Source organism: Dromaius novaehollandiae, chromosome W, assembly GCF_036370855.1.
Source record: "Dromaius novaehollandiae isolate bDroNov1 chromosome W, bDroNov1.hap1, whole genome shotgun sequence".
Lineage (NCBI taxonomy): Eukaryota > Metazoa > Chordata > Aves > Casuariiformes > Dromaiidae > Dromaius > Dromaius novaehollandiae.
The window spans coordinates 43,058,257-43,073,842 of NC_088130.1; the positions used below are offsets into that span (position 1 = coordinate 43,058,257).

The 15,586-nt window shown below is 61.2% G+C and overlaps 1 protein-coding gene across 1 annotated transcript; it reads right to left on the bottom strand.

The window, feature by feature from the left end:
• Positions 1-2,964: 2,964 nt before the first annotated feature.
• On the bottom strand, positions 2,965-9,656 carry LOC135324261 (forkhead box protein D1-like). The gene is made up of 2 exons (XM_064500143.1): positions 3,776-9,656; positions 2,965-3,566 (listed from the first exon to the last, which is right to left on the bottom strand). The coding sequence occupies exon 1, from the start codon at positions 9,190-9,192 to the stop codon at positions 7,888-7,890; it is 1,305 nt and encodes a 434-aa protein (XP_064356213.1). The 5' UTR covers positions 9,193-9,656; the 3' UTR covers positions 2,965-3,566; positions 3,776-7,887.
• Between the last annotated feature and the right edge of the window lie 5,930 nt (positions 9,657-15,586).

A 15,586-nucleotide genomic window follows, 5' to 3' on the forward strand; every position in this document is an offset into this window, starting at 1 on the left:
GAATTGCCTTTTCTGCCTGGATTTTCCCCCGTGGGTTTGGCAGCCCGGGGCCAAGCGCCCCAAGCCGGCAGCGCCCCGGCAGCCGTCGGGGCACCTCGCGGCTCGGGCAAAACGCCGCTCGGGAGGGCAGCAGCGGAACGGGAAGGCGCAGCGGAGTATCCTGCTCCCCAGGGTCCCCGCCTGCCCCCCGGGCTCGCCCCTCTCGGGCCCTTGCAGGCCACCACGGGGCGGGCGCCCATGCGGCAGCCGGGGCTTCCTGGCCGCCCCCGCCCTGCCCCCCCGGACACCGGGGCTCATCGCTCCGGACTGGGGGAGATTCCGCCCCTTCCGCGGTGCCTCGAGCGAGCGCTGCGCTGCGGCGGTGCACAGCGCCCCGGGGCCGGCGTGCGCGCCGCGGAGGGCCCGTCCTGCACGGCGCCTTGCGGCGGGGGCAGGTGCGCGGGGAGCAGCGCGGGTGGCTTGGGGAACACCGAAACTTCGGCTGGGCTGTGAATCAGGGAAAGGAGCCCGGGGCAGTGCGCGCAGGTGTGAAAACAGAGGTGGGGTCCGCCGGGCAGCACGGCGGGGCCGCCCCGCCGCCAGCGCCGCCCTGGTGCGTGTCCTGCCCCGCACCGGACAGGGAGGACGGGGCGCAGCGCCCCCGGCCCGCGAGTGGGGTCGGGGCGCCACGTCGCGGGCGGAGCGGCGGGACGGCGGAGGAGCGACCCCGCCGCCGGGTTTCCCCTCCCCTCCGCTCTCCTCCCCGCAGCAGGTCCGCGCAAAAGCCGCGGGGGAAGCGCATGGCGGAGGCAAAGGCCGCGAGCTCCGTTTCGGCTGTTGAAGCGCCGCTTCTCCGGCCGCCCGCTCGCCTGCGCCCGCCTCCCTCCGCCCCTCTCCCCCCGTCGGTGCGCTCTCTGGCTCGCTGCATTGACAAACAAAATTGTTAACGATTTCAAATGCAGTTCTTCAGTGGGGGGATAAGACCCACCCTGTCAAGGTCCCTAATCTAACCGCTGGCGAAGGGGATTCGCAGACAAAAGGAAACAATGGAAGTCTAGTTAGATCGTTTTTCTGGACATTGTTTATGGTCTGGAAGGGATCAATCGTTTCAAAATGTTACCAGTAAAAATGATCCTGTGTGGAATGCAGCTAATCCTTTTAGGTTCCTGTCAACTGTTTCCACTCAAGGAATCCGATTTTTCAAATCAAAGGTGCAGAACTCAATTGCCGAGGGATTTATAGCGCCGGGACCGGCCTCCCCGCCCCCCCCCCCCCCCCCCCCCGCGCCGCACGGTGCCTCCAAACGCCCCTTGCGGGTGCGGCAGGGCCGGCGCGGCCCCCGGCGGGTTCCTCCGCTGCCCGCCGCCCGGAGGGGCCCGGGGAGCCCCGGGAAGCCGGGCCCCCCGCACCCGGCCGGGCCCTCCGCGGCGAGGGAGAAGCGGCAGCCTCGGGCATCCCTCGCCGCCCCAAGGCCGCCAGGCGAGGCCGCCCCGGGGGGGCATGCCCGATGGCTTCACCCCCTTCTCCGCCGGGGCTTCCGCGGGCCCGTCGTTGCAGCGTTTCCCCACCGCCCCTTGACGGGCAGAGCGTCCGCCGACGGCCGCGGCCCGCAGCCCTTTGCGGCGCTCGGGCGGGTGGCGACCGCGGGCGGCTCCCCCGGGGGCAGCCGAGCCCTGCTCTGCCGGTGGCCGGGCGGGTGCCGAGCGCGGCCGGGGCCGGGCGGCGGGGCGGCAGGGGCGCGGAGGAGCCGGGGCTCCTGCGGCCGGGGCTGGCGGCCGGCGCGGTGGCGAGTTGCTGCTGTTTCCTCCGGGCGGCGGGAGCGGGGACGGGCCGGTGAGAGCAGACAGCCCGGGGGCCCGCTCGGCTGCGCGGCCCCGCGCCTGCGTCCCGCGCGGGTGCGCGGAGCGGCGGGGGGCCGCGGGGCTGCCCGCAGCGCGCGTTGGGCGCCCGGCCGGGCACCGGCCCGGAGACCTCGGGGAGACCATCGCGAGCGGCGTGCTGGAAGGGAGCTAGCGAGGTTAATCTGCGGGGGAGGGCCGCCGCCGCCTCTCCTCCAGCCCCACGGCGGCTCCGTCTAAGGGGGAAGAGAAGCTAAGGACTGCCGGGAAGGCGAGGGAGCCTGGCGGTACCCACCGGCCTCTCCCGGGCTGGATTTGGTAAGATCAGAGGCAGGATGGAATTTATAGCACTAATAACTTTCCACGGTCCATCTTTTCCGACCTCGTCCGCTGCCGGAGCAGGTCAGTCACCTGCCGTTCCCAGCCTCCCTCGCTTTCCGCTGGGCATCTTTTTTCCACCAGCTGTTCCTTTGGGCGTGAACTGTCGATCCGAAGAGGCCGCCTCTCCTCCCCCCCGCCCCACTCGTGCAGCCGGCAGGTGGAATTTCACCATACGCACGTACATTAGGAAACCATCAGTTCCGTCTGAGGCTGGCTGCACAAGCAGACGTGGCGGTGTTTATTTTCAGACGAGAAAGCCTGAGGAAAACACCTCGTTCATCTTGAGCGTGTGCGCCCGGTACGCGCCGGGGCACCCGGGCCCTCCCGCAGCGGGAGCGGGCGGCAGACCGGGGCAGGGCGCGGCGGACGGAGCCGTGCGGATCCGTGCGGCCGGGCCCCGGCGCCGCAGCAGGCGCCTTACGGCGAGCGGCGTTTGCCGGGGCGGCCCCGGCGGTGCCGCAGCCCTGCGGGCGCAGCTCGGCACCCGCAGCGCCTCCGCGACGGCAGCGCTTTCCTGTACACGGACGCGCTCCTGGAGGCCGGGAGGGGATGGGGAGGAGAGAGACCTTCGGATTAACCGTGTGTAAGGCTTTCCCAGGCTCAGACAACGAATTAATGCAACAGAGGATATCTCTATTTATCCTTTTGCTTCCAAAGTAAATTGTGTAATTTGTCATCTAAATACAGGGCCCCGCAGACTGCTGCATGCCGTTTTGCTCCATCACCGAAAGGGAAACTTTGAATCAATTCAACAGGTCTCTCGCGATTTGGAGAAAGGGCAAGTTTAATTATTCTCATAAAAATACTGTCCTTCTGAATACAGTTCAGCGATATCATTTTTGAAATTAGCTAGACATTGCATGTAAAAAACAAAAAAAAGAAAAAGTCTTCCGTGAAGTCCAGTCCAGAACTTGCTCTGCTTTCTCGGCCTTCCGCGGCCTAACCGGAACGTGCAAAGAGCGCCCGTGGCACCCTCACCCGGCCCGGCCCAGCCCGGCCCGGCCCGGCCCCGGCGGGCCCGGCAGGTCCCGGCAGGCCGCCGAGCGGGAGCCCCGCGTCCGAGCGGCGGCCGCCGGGGCCCGCCTGCCGCTGGCTCCGCCGCCGCGTCCTGCGGGCCGCCCCGCCGTCCCTGCCCGCTCCCAGCTCGCCCGGGCGCGGGGTCCGGCGCGGAGCACCGCCGCGGCCGCGGAGCGCCTGCCCCGCTGCGCCGCCGCGCAGAGGGGACGGGAGTCCCGCCGCGGGCTTCCCTGCTCCTCGACCTTGGCTCCTTCTTTCTTGGGTCAGCGCCGGTCCTCTGCGGCGAGCTGAGCCGGGCCGGGCCGGGACACGAGGAGGGAGCCCGGCCGGGCGGCGGGGCCCGGCGCTCTTCTGCAAAAGAACAGGAGAAACAGGCGATTTACACACCTGGGGCTCGCCTGCGGGTCTCCGCCTCCCCCCGGCACCGGCCTAACTCGGTGCAGAAAAACAAGCGAGCTCCTTGTGGCAGCAGAGATCCCGAAAGAGTTAGCATCAGCCGTGCCACTTACGGACACACGCATACATGCACAGACGTAAACATCCATAATATATCTATATACCTCAGCTGTGCTACTCCGTGCAGCAGAGGGGCGAACGCAGCGCGGCCGCGGTGGGGCTGCGGCCGGGCAGGGCTGGGGGGAGGCGGGGAAGCCCCGAGGTCCCCTTGCAGGCGGCGGGGCTCAGGCGGCAGCGGCAGCGGCGGGCGGCACAGCGGCCGGCGGCCGGGGCGCACACGCACCTGCGGGCGCTGCGCGGCCGCGGGCACCTCGTCGCGGCGGGCGGGCGGGCGGGCGGCTCCGCAGGGCGGCTGCAGCTTCGCTGAGGAGGGGAGAGAGGAGCCGCCGGGAAGGAGCTGGAAAACGGATCTGCTTCGGTTAGCGAGCCGCGGCGCAAGGCGCATGTGGCCACGATCACAACCCCCATCATTTCTGTGAAATGCAATATACAGCAGACCGCGGAAGGACTTACTGCAGCGAGCGGCGGCAAGTGTCACGCACGGAGCGGAGCCCCCGGCCCGTGCCAAGGGCCCATCCGAGCAGACCCGCTTTCCTGCAGATCCCCCGCACAGGCCTCGGCCTCGGCCAGGGCGGCCGCGCTCCGCAGCCCCGAGAGCCGCGGGGACGGGCGCGGGCGGGCGCGGGTGAGCCCCGGCCCCGCGGCCCACGGGAGGAGCGGCCGGCCCGAGCACCGGCGGCCGCCCGCGGTGCCTCTCGCCACACCGGCGAAAGGCGCGGCCGGCTGGGGAGGGTCTGGGGGGCCTGGGGGGGGCCAGGCCAAGGGCCGCGGAGCTGCCGCCCCGCGCACGCCGCCGCGGCGGGGAAGCCCTGCGGCGGGCAGCGCGCAGCCTGCGGACGCGCCAGCTAATCAGCTTTGAAACGGGGGTGGGAAGTGGAAATTTCTTTCATAGGGGATGTGGGAAGGGACCTAACGCAGCTCTGCTCCAGAGCACTGTTATACAAGATGGTTGAGAAGAAGTAATAATAAAAAAGTGATTAAAAATATATAAATCACCCAACAGAAACAAAGAAATATGTGGAAGGAAACGTTTCTGGACAGAGACACTGTGTGTGGCATAAAAAGTGATTGAATACATAAGGACTTCATTAAATTCCCAATAGATAACATTTGGCTAAATCTATCCCTAGATTAAAACTCTGCATAATAGCACCATAAACTAAAAAGTTTCTTTTTGTGTGGTCCTTCTGGAGGAACTGATTGAAACATTAGCCCCCATATAGAGCAATCCCCTCCCAATTCAGCCCCAGTAATTCGTCTCTCAGCCCTACGGGGATAGGATGAGAAAAGGAGACGGGTTAATGAATCCACACTTCGTAGCTGGGAGGAGGAGGAGGAGGAGGAGGAGGAGGAGGAGGAGGAGGAGGAGGAGGAGGAGGTGACACCATCGTGTTTGTCCCACCAGTTTGTTTGTCAGGGCCCAGCCTATTTTGGAGGAATTGTTCAGCCGGGCTCCGTCCCCGCGAGGACTACACGTCCCCTCGCCACCCCCAACGCGCGGGGGGCACTGCGGGCATTTGCATGCGAATGGGCCGCGGATGTGCGCGGCCGCGGAGCCGCCGCCTTTGGTGGCGGCACCTGCTCCGGGGGGCGCCCGGCCGCGGCCGCGCTGCAGCGCGCAGCGGCGCGGAGCCGGGCCCGGAGGTTTGAAGCCGGCAGAGGGGCCGCCGCCGCCGCAGCCTCCTTCCCCGGCTCTGCCCCTCGGCGCCGTGCAAATGAAAGCACAGCGCGCCTTGCCGTGCCTGCCGCTCGCCCCTCAGCCCCAGGGGAAGGCCCCGGCCACGCAACGCGCACACTGCCGGCGCAAAACCGGCAAGGAGCAAGCGGCCGAGCAATTTCATTGCCACGCACCCCTAAACGAGGTTCGCCTCTTAGGAAACGCGAGGGGAGGACAGCAGGGACACCCGCCGCGGCCGTGGGCGTGCGGGACCTCGCCTCGCTCCCACGGGCCGGCTGTGAGGGAGCCCGAAGAAACGCGTAACGGGCAGCCCCGGCCCGCTCTGCCTGTCGCGGGGGCAGCGCAAGGACGCGCACGGCCCCTCACCCCGGGCCGCTGCCGGGGCAGCCGGAAAACAAGCAGCTGCAGGTTGCGCCCGGCCTTTGGGGAGCCCACGGCCGCCGCGGGCGGGCAGGGAGCCTTCTCCCCCCGGCCGCCCCCGGCTCATTTCAACCGCGTCTCCAAGGGGCGCCTCCAATTTCCAGCTGTAAAATAATTTGGCTGCTGTCAGGGGCGCCCAGACCGCCCCGGCCGGGCTCGGCGGGGCCCGGCCCGGCCCGGCCGGGCGCACGCGGGTAGTCGCCCCTCGCGAAATGCGGCCGATGCTCCCCGCAGGGCCCCTCTGCGGGGCCTCTGGGCTGCTGCCCCCCTGCTAAAGGCGAAAGAGGACCGCGCTTGCCCTCGCGGGGGCTCGGGGAGCCCGTGCGGCCCTCGGCTGCGTGCTACGAACGGGGCCCGGCAGCGAGCCCGCGGCCCGTCATTCCGCGCACTGAAAACCAGTATTTTAACCCTGCGCTGCTACAAACAAAACAGAAATCATCACTTTTCTAGCCGCGAGAATGCTGAAAACTAAGGAAGCAAAGTATTTCGATATGTGAAAACGTAAAACACATAACCTTTCGCTCGCCACTCCAAAGAACGGTAAAAGACATTCCTCCCTTTTCAAGGAAATCCACACAATTTATCCCCCAATCTACCAAATTATGTTTTAAATACAGTCATATTTGTAAAGTACCTTCCTGGTGTGAAATACGAGTGTTCCTACTTCACAACAAGCAACCACATGCCTGCTCTTAAAACGCACGATTCTCTTTTCACGTGTAAGCTCCGAATATTTGAGAGCGATTTTCTGGTTAAAAAGGAATTTTAGCCTATAAAATACGTATGTATCAATCGCATGCGTGTTAAAATGTCAGTCCGAAATGAAAATAGTTGCTTACACGGTTTGTTTCGTACAGTCATATATCCTTACTTCAATTGCTTGTGTATTTAATCAGCTCATCACACAAGGATATTCCAACGCACAATTTATATTATATGTATTGAAAAGTAGAAACACATGTCCGCATTATCGTCGCATAGATATAAGAGGCTAGGACAAATCTCTCTGAAGATCTGTACGTGCCACTTGTTATTATTTCCTTTGGGCCTCTTGGAAAGCAAACCGTGATGCAGCTGTGAATTAGAACTCACCCAGAAGGATAAAAATGGTCTAAAACTGGCTTTTTAATCAATGCCTTGATTGATGCTTTACACAGCTGGTTTTACTCCCTCGAGAGAGACCTATTTCTGTTTACTACCTCTTTTGTCCTTGGTCTTTCTTTTTTTGTCTTTCGCTCTCTGCTAGGGCTAACAATGGTTTCACTGCGAAAACCATAGTCTGGTCTTCTTCGCGGTCAAATTCGGTCATAATAAATTTCAAGGTGCAAAATACTTTGGCTATTGTTATATTAATCCCGAAGGAAAAAGTATCAATGTCCCAACGAAGGGAGAAGTGCTATGGACGGAATAGTCCAAAGCCAATAGTTAGGCTGGGCTCCTTCGGTTTTTTTTTTCTTTTACTGATTGTTTGGGTTATTTTTGAAAATTAAAAATTTTATTTTTGAAAATGTGTAAAAATTTTACATTAAAATGGTACAATAATACTTGCCAGTAATTTTTAACAATATTCCTCGTAAAGAATACGCATAAAGTACAAAATAAAAACTCCGTAAGTCTATTATAATACAAAACACAGGTTAAAATAAGAAATGATAATCTTGACTTTCTTCTGTGTAAACATGTTAATCTTTTCTCTTTTTTTATAAAAGTACATGAGACGAGCGTACTAAAATGAAAAAGTATTGCTTCGCTGTCCTCCCTCGAGCCTTTTTCCTTTCCTGCACGTAACTGTTTAGAAGCTCCTAGACCTGAGAATCTCTGAACTCGGACGGTTTAGAGACGTTATGCGTTTTTTGTTTCCTTTCGGGAGACAAGGGGCAGCTCCCCGGCAGCGGGACCGCCGCCGCGCAGCACAGCCCCGGCTTTGCGCGGACACGGGCGCGGCGGCGGCGCGGGACGGCCCAGCCCCACGCGCGGCCCCGCCACCCGCCGCGCGGGGCTCCGAGGGGCGGCAGAGCAGGGACCCCGCGTCCTACCTTGGCACCGGCTCCGCAGCCCTCAGCAGTTAGAGATCCGCGCCGCCAGGCCCGGGGCGGCGGGCAGCGCGGCGGCGGGGGGCAGGCGGCCCCCGGCACTGCCCAGCGCGCGGGCCAGCGCCGGCGCCGCGACCGACTGCGCCGCGCAGCTGCCGCCGGGGCCGGGGCCGGGACCGGGGCCGGGGCCGGGGCCGGGGCCGGGGCCGGCGGCCGCGCCGATGATGCTCTCGATGGAGAAGGGCGAGCGGGCCAGCGCCGCGCCGGGGCCGGGCTTGGCGGCGTGCAGCGAGGCCGCCAGCGCCGGGCCCAGCGGCGGCGCGTAGCCGAAGGGCGTCCGTGCCAGCTCCGCCGGCGGCAGCAAGGGGCCCGGCGGCGCGGCGGCGGCGGCGGCGGCGGCGGCGGCGGCGGCGGCGGCGGCGGCGGGGGGCAGCGCCGCGCCGGAGGCGCTGGCGGCGGCGGCGGGGGGCTGGCGGGGCGGCGCGGAGGGGTGGTGGAAGGCGAAGAGGGCGGAGTGCGGGTGGTAGGGCTGGAGCTGCAGGCCGTACCCGCAGCCGTAGGGCCCGCAGCCGTAGGGCGGCTGCTGCGGCGGCGGCGGCGGCTGCGGCGGCAGGAAGGCGGCGGGGTCCACGGCGCGCAGGAGCAGCTCGGGCGCCGGCAGCTGCTGCCGCTTGAAGCGCTTTCGGCGGCGCAGGAAGCTCCCGTTGTCGAACATGTCGGCGGACTCGGGGTCCAGCGTCCAGTAGTTGCCCTTGCCCGGGTTGCCGGGCTCGCGGGGGATCTTGACGAAGCAGTCGTTGAGCGAGAGGTTGTGGCGGATGCTGTTCTGCCAGGCGGGGAACTTCTCCCGGTAGTAGGGGAAGCGCCCGCTGATGAACTCGCAGATCTCGCTCAGCGTCAGCCGCTTCTTGGGGCTCTGCAGGATGGCCATGGTGATGAGCGCGATGTACGAGTAGGGCGGCTTCACCAGGCTGTTCTTGCCGCCGCCGCCGCCGCCCGCCGCCGCCGCCGCCGCCGCCTTCGTCGGGCCGCCCCGCGAGGGGGGCCGCGAGCCTCCGGGCCCGTCCCCGCCGCCCGCCCCGCCGCCGCCGCCGCCACCGCCGCGCACGGGCGAGCGCGGCAGCAGCGCGTCGTCGTGGAGGTCGCCCGCATCCTCCTCGTCCTCCTCTTCCTCCTCCTCCTCGTCCTCGGCGTACGAGCGGCGGCGGCGGCGGCGGCGGCGGGGCTGCGGCTCCTCGTCGTCCTCCTCGTCGTCCTCCTCGCCCACCACATCGATGTCGGTCTCCTCGGCCAGCGCCGACGCCTCGGACATCTCCGCGCTCAGGGTCATGGCGCGGCGGGGCAGCGCGGCGGCGGCGAGGCGCGGCGGGCGGGCGGGCGCGCTGCCCTCCGCCGCCAGGCTCCCGCACCGCTCCGCGGGGCCGCCCCGCCGCCGCCGCCGCCCCGGGCCGCGCCGGCCCCCAGCGCCGCCGCCGCCGCCGCCGCGAGAGCGCTGCCGCGGCCCGCCCGGAGGCGGCGGCCGGCCCCGGTGTTGCCGCGGGGCGTTTTTTCCGGCTTTTTGGATTTCTCGCGCGCGCTCGCTGCTTTCCCCCTCCCCCCTCCGGGTTGTTGGTCTGTGGTTTTTGCTTTGGGCCGGGTCGGGGGGGAGGGGGCCGGGGCTGCGCCGCCGCGCCTGCAAGCCGCTGTGCCCCTGCTTTCTGCTCCCCTCGGCCCCCGGACATTAATGGATGCGGGGCAGGAGGGAGCGCGCTAGTCCTGCGGGCAGGCGAGCGCAGGGGGCGGGCGCGGGCGCGCAGGGCCGGGGGGCGGCTCGCCGGCCGCGGCGGAGGCGGCGAGGGGGCCGGGCCGGGCGGCGGAGGGCGGCCTGCTCCCGCCCCACGGCGGGGGGGCAGCTCACGGCCCCGCGCGTCAGAGCGCGGCGGCCCGGCCGGCTCCGCGCCCCCCCGCGCAGCGCCCGCCCCGCCCCGCCCCGCCCCGCTCCGCCCGGCCCGGCCCGGCCACGAGGGCTGTGCGGGCCGCGGCGCGCCGGGGCGTCTTCCCTGGAAAGCGGGGGAAATAAGGATCCCTCCCCCGCTTAAAGAAAAACCCAAGCGTAAGTCGGCCCCGGAGCGTCTCCCCGGGGCGGCCGGAGGCGCCTGGAGCCGCCCGTGCCCGGTGCCCGGTGTCCGGTGCCCGGGCAGAGCTGCGCCGCGGCCCGGCGGGAAGGAGCCTTCGGCCGGGCGCGTCTCGAAGCGCCCCGAAAGAAGGTTTTCTCCCCCAAATGAGTCCGGGGAGGGATGGTGATGAGCTAGTGAACTTCGGATGAGGACTTCTGTCTGCAGGATGGCTTAGAAAGATCTCTCCCCCCTCCTTCCCTCCCCCGCAAGTGTAATCATTTAAGAATGAAGTCAAGTATCGCTACATGTCAGTCCTGCGAGCTCTCCAATAACTGCCCCCAAAGCACGCCACTAATCCCGTAGTTTATTCGCGAGGCTGTTGTTTTTAATGAGAGAGAAGCAGCTCCTTCCATTGTGGCAAACACTAACAGAGAATCAGTTTTATCTCTTTCTCATGCAAAGGAAAGCAATCCACCGTCCTTTAAAACGCCAGTTCAGCTTTGAGCGGAGCAGTGGCAGCATAAAGAAAGCGACACAAAAGGCTGTTTCCTAATTAGGTGCCTCGGTGCCCGGTTTCAGGTGATACACTCGAGGGAAACAGGACCAGGGACGCCCTTTCTCCGCGGGCTCGCACTCAGCGGACTGCCCGAGCGGAGAAAACCATCTCGGACACAACTGGAATCACTGGGTTTTTAAAAGAAACGCCCTGAAAGTTCACACTGGTCCTAGGTCTGGTGGAATAACCCCACAATGTGAATCCGTTTTGAAGCGGAGCAGTAGAAAAGCATGTCTTGCTCCTACAGAAATCACGGTGAGAAGAGCGGAGCGGTGCCCAGCGTGCTTCCTTCCCGAACAGCTCTTACTTCTCAAACAGCTGAAACACGCCACTTTATTGAGACGCGTTTCCAATTTACTGTCCTAATCCAAAGCTTCAAGCCACCTTGTTTCAAACCCAGTTTCACGGATTTACAACATAATCCTTTCCACTATTTCCAAATAATCCTATTTACGTTTTGTTCACTACTAAGACGCCTGCAGGAGAATACCACCAAAAGTTACAAAAGCGCAAAAAAGAAGAAGAAAAAAGAAACTTTTAACCCAGTAACTAAGTATTGAGGAATATTTTTTCCCATAGAAAGACTGATAACGTCACTAGAGATTTGCTAAATAGTAGGAAGTAAAATGACTTTAATTTTTGAGTTAGTTTTGAGGTCCTAGGGCAAATTACTAAAAGGCAGGCGGAAAGAGCACTTCTCCAGTCAGACTTTTTTCCTCTTTAAAAAGAGTTAGCGCTCTTCCTTTTTATTTTCCTTCTCTTCCTTTTAGTCTTGCTCTTCTCCTAGCACTTGCGATCGTGTTTTGCTGGCGTGCCTGGATGTTTAAAATCGTCTTAAAAAGAAAAACAAAACCCTTCCAAACGGGCAGAACGGTGGAGTTTAAAAATTTGTGGGGAGGAACCGCCGTAGCAGCAAAACAAAGCCGGCGGAGCGGGGTCTGCCCCATTTCCCCGGGGGGCGTTTCGCAGGCGGGGGGCTCGGGCCCTGCCGGAGACAGCCCCTGCGCGGGCGTCTGGCTGAGCGCGGCAGCGCAGCCCCCCTGGCCGCGGCTCAGCGCGTCGCCGCGGCCCGGCGGCTCCGGGGCGGCCCGGGCAGCCGGGGCCGCGGGCGCTGCCGGCCGGGCAGGTGCCGTCCCGGGGCGGCAGGAAGCCCGGGCGCCCCCCGGGCGGGCCCGGCCCCCGCTGCCCAGCCCCGGCGCGGCTCGGCGCGGCCGCGGGATGCCACCTACAGGCAGCGGCGCCCGGCGGAGGCGGCGCCCGGCCCGGGCAGCCCCCGGCAGGGCAGGGCGGCAGCAGCCCGCCGCGGGGGAGCGGGGCTGGCGCCTCCCCGGGGAGCGGCGGGGTTTCGGGGCCCCCGGGATCCCCTCTCCCGTGAGGCCGCTGCCCGAGCTCGCCGCCTGCACGGGCCGAAGCCGCCCGGCCCCCCGGCCCCGGGCTCCCCCGTGTCCCCGCGCCTCGGGGGGGCCTGTCTCGCTGGCCAGTGGTGTCACACGCATCTGAGGGGCAGAGAAGTGAGGTGTGAATTAAAGGTGTGCAGGTAGATATTTTTTTGTTGTTATTTGGCTTTGGTAATACCATAATTTTTATTTTATTTGTACAATAGACATGCATGCTGCCCGCATACACAGAACACCCTACGCCTTACCAGCACGCTGCGTGTGCGGGCTCAAGCAGCTCTCCGTTCACCCACACAAGTAGTCCCCACGGCTCCTGCTGTTTCCCTGCCCCATGACCCCCAGGCACCAGGGCAGGGCCCCCCGATGCTCGCCGGCTCCTAGCAGGCAGCGAGGACAGCAGCCTGCTTCACAGCCTTGTCCCCAGGATTCAATCCCAGGCAGGAGTCAGAGTATCTTGGCAACTCTCTGCTGCTGGAAGGGGGCCAGGGCATCCTGGCTCAGAGGGGCAGCTCCAGGGACACCAGGCAGGAGCTGGACCAGGCGCCCCCCCCCCCCCCCACCAGGCTCCAGGGGACGCTGCCCTCGGGCCATCCACCTCCTGGGGCACACATCTGAGCAGGGCTCCCTCAAGCCCACACTGCGGCCAGGGAGAGACAGGCCGACAGAAAAAAACCAGCAGTTTATTCAAAATTGAAGCTGCTGTGATGCTGGCAATGCCCCAGGCATGGCTCGAGGAGCTTTCGTGCAGCCACCCTGGGAGCCACCGGCCGAGGTGCTCTGGGTTTTCTGGAGCTGCCGTGATCGTGTGCAGCACGATGGCAGAGCCTTCTTGAGCAACACAAGGCTCAGGTGCCTGGCGGCTGTGTGCGTCCCCCGGTTATTTGTTGAGTGTTTTGCTAAGTGCACGTGAGGCTGCGCACAGCCTGCCGAGAGCCAGCTGGAGCCGGGCCCCCGCTTACACCTCTGTGGCTGGGGAGTCGACGGGGCCTGCTGCACCTTGGGAAACTCCATGCCCAAGGCTGCCCATTCCTGGCACCGCCTTGTACATCCCCGCACCCAGATCCAGGTCCTTCCTGCAGAACCAGATTTTCCATTATTGAAATAAAACCACTTCTCAAATAACTTAGAATTTCTATCAGTGTAATTCCTTGGGTCAACATTTGCAATGGGTTTTGTGCCGCTTGCATCATGAAAAGGAAAAAACCTCCCTGAATAACCCTGTAACGGGACAGCAGTGCCACAGTAGTGACCTATGCAGTGATAGCTGTGACCTCTGCTGCCCACCATCACAGTGACCACTGGTTTAGCCTGCACATTTTGGGGGCTTTACCCTGCTCTTCCCTTGCTGGATCACCACTGCGTAGTTCTGGGGTAAGGCAGCGCTTCACTTAAGCCTCCTGCAGAAGCTGAGGTTACAGAAACAGCCTGTGACCAGACCGAAAAGCAATGTATTAGTGAGGGGCTACAGCAGTCACCTGCAAAGGTGAAAGAGGCTGAAGGAAAATCTGCAGTTTCCTGCCATACCCACCGCTGAAAATGTTTTGTCACACTTGGAGCTGACCTTACCACCCACTCATTGTCAAACTTTTTTTTCTTTGACCATGTTCTGTCTGTCTGTCTGCCTGTCTCTGTCTTTGTTCTCTAATTCTCCTAGGGCAAATAAATTTGCTGTGTTTGAGGAAATTCACTTTCTGAAAGGCCCTTTTGGCCTTTACCTTTTGTAAAATTTGCTTAAATGTTCTCAGGAGGCTTCTGTACTTGCAGTTTAACAGAGCACGGGAAGAGCTTAGATCAGGTTAGATCAAAGTCCATCTGCAACATAAGCTGCCTTCAACAGCAGCCAATATCAATTTTTGAGGGAAGAATACAAGAACAGGACAAGTGTGTAAAATTGTTTCCCAGCAGCCAGAAATCTATGTCTTGGGGATTTTCTAAACTAGAGATAACATCTGAATGCAATAGTCTTTGAGGGATTTTCTTTTATGAATTAGCCCAGTCACTTTTTGAAATCAAGTATATTTTCACCACTGAACATGTTTTCTGGCAAAATGCTCCTCAGCCTTAACTACACTAGGCATGAAGTGTCTCCTTTTGTTTGCTTTAAGCCACCTGCTCATTTAATCTAATGCTCTCTCATTTTTGTACTAGAAGGGGCAATGAACAATTGTTTTTAATTAACCTCTCCGTGCCATTCATGAGCGCGTAGATTTTATCACATCCCACTTGCTCAGCTCCTTTTCAGGCAGAAGTGTCCTACTTTAGGATTACTGAATTACTACAGAAACACTTCTGTACCACTGACATCTTTGTTGCCCTTCTTTCCACCTCTTCTAGTTCCACTGATTCTGTAAATGTTCCCAGGTATTTGTCATTGCAAAAAGAGCCACATCTAAATAATCCTCCAGAGCAGCACAAGATGCCAACATTTGTTTTTCCAGTTTTCATTTCAACTTTTTATTTCTGCTCTTTTAAGCCAGTGCCTATTCCCAATACTAGTGGAGGTGTACTTATTTTCAAGACAGAGCCCTGGCCATTACAGCTGATGCAGTAGGGTACCGAACACGTGAATAAATCAGGTATGTTTAGGTTATGCTTGACTGCATATTTCTGCTGACTATTGAAATCTTTTCAAACATTCTCCACATAATCCCTGAATTCTTCACTAGACGAGCACACCATTAAACTATGGCAAATTACTAAGGAGATCCCATATTTCATGGCTCGGATATGCCAGGTATTTGATTCTGTAGTGTCGCAAGTGAGCCCAGAAGGAGTACAGACCCACTCACGGAAAGCGGTGAACACTGGCAGGTGTGCTCTTCATTTGCTTACCGCCCCCCGGGATGAGCTGTGCTGTGGTCACAGATAAAGGACATTGAATTTCCATTTAAAGTTAAAGGGACAGTGGGCTCCTGTCAGGGCTTGAGCCGAATCAGCAGCTGGCTGCTGCTGCTGAAGGACGACCCTAGTCCCCATCCAGTCTCCCGGCTCTTGGCCACCTGCTCCCTGCTGCCCTCACACCAGCACCAAGCCGAAGCAGGAGACCCATAAAGAGTGAGGCAAAGCCCAGAATGAATCGCACCCTCACAGCTGCCAGGAGATCAGCAAGCCCAGCGTGTGGAAGGTGGCATGTTGAGAACTACACATCAGAAAGTGGGACAAATGTAGTCTTGATTTATCCCAGGATAAGTGTGCCATCCTTGGGTGGGACTAGGCTGCTTTGGGGTCATATGTTAACAGCTTGTCTGACATGTAACAGCTTGTCTTGCCAGCCGTTAAAGCATTTCTATGATCATGGCTTAAATGACCAAGTTCTCTTGAATTCTGGGTATAGGATATCTACAGGAATAACATTTTCATTTGATTCTCTGTATTCTACACATAAATACAAGGTACCATTTTTTTCATATGCAATCAGTGGGGAATATGGTGATTTCTGACTTTTGCCTATCCTCTAGGAAAATCTTCAGTGTGACACTACTACATGAGAATAGTACAAAAGCTTTTCTAGACAAACCTTTACCAGTCCAACTAATGGCGATTTTCAAGTATTCAGTAAAGTCTGCTTGAACCGTGTCTAGTGAAGGCAGGGTAATCTTCCTACAGCGTTTCTCTGACTACCCTCTAGACTTCCTCTGCAGGGTGTTATAAACAGAGAGGGACATCTTGTTGTTC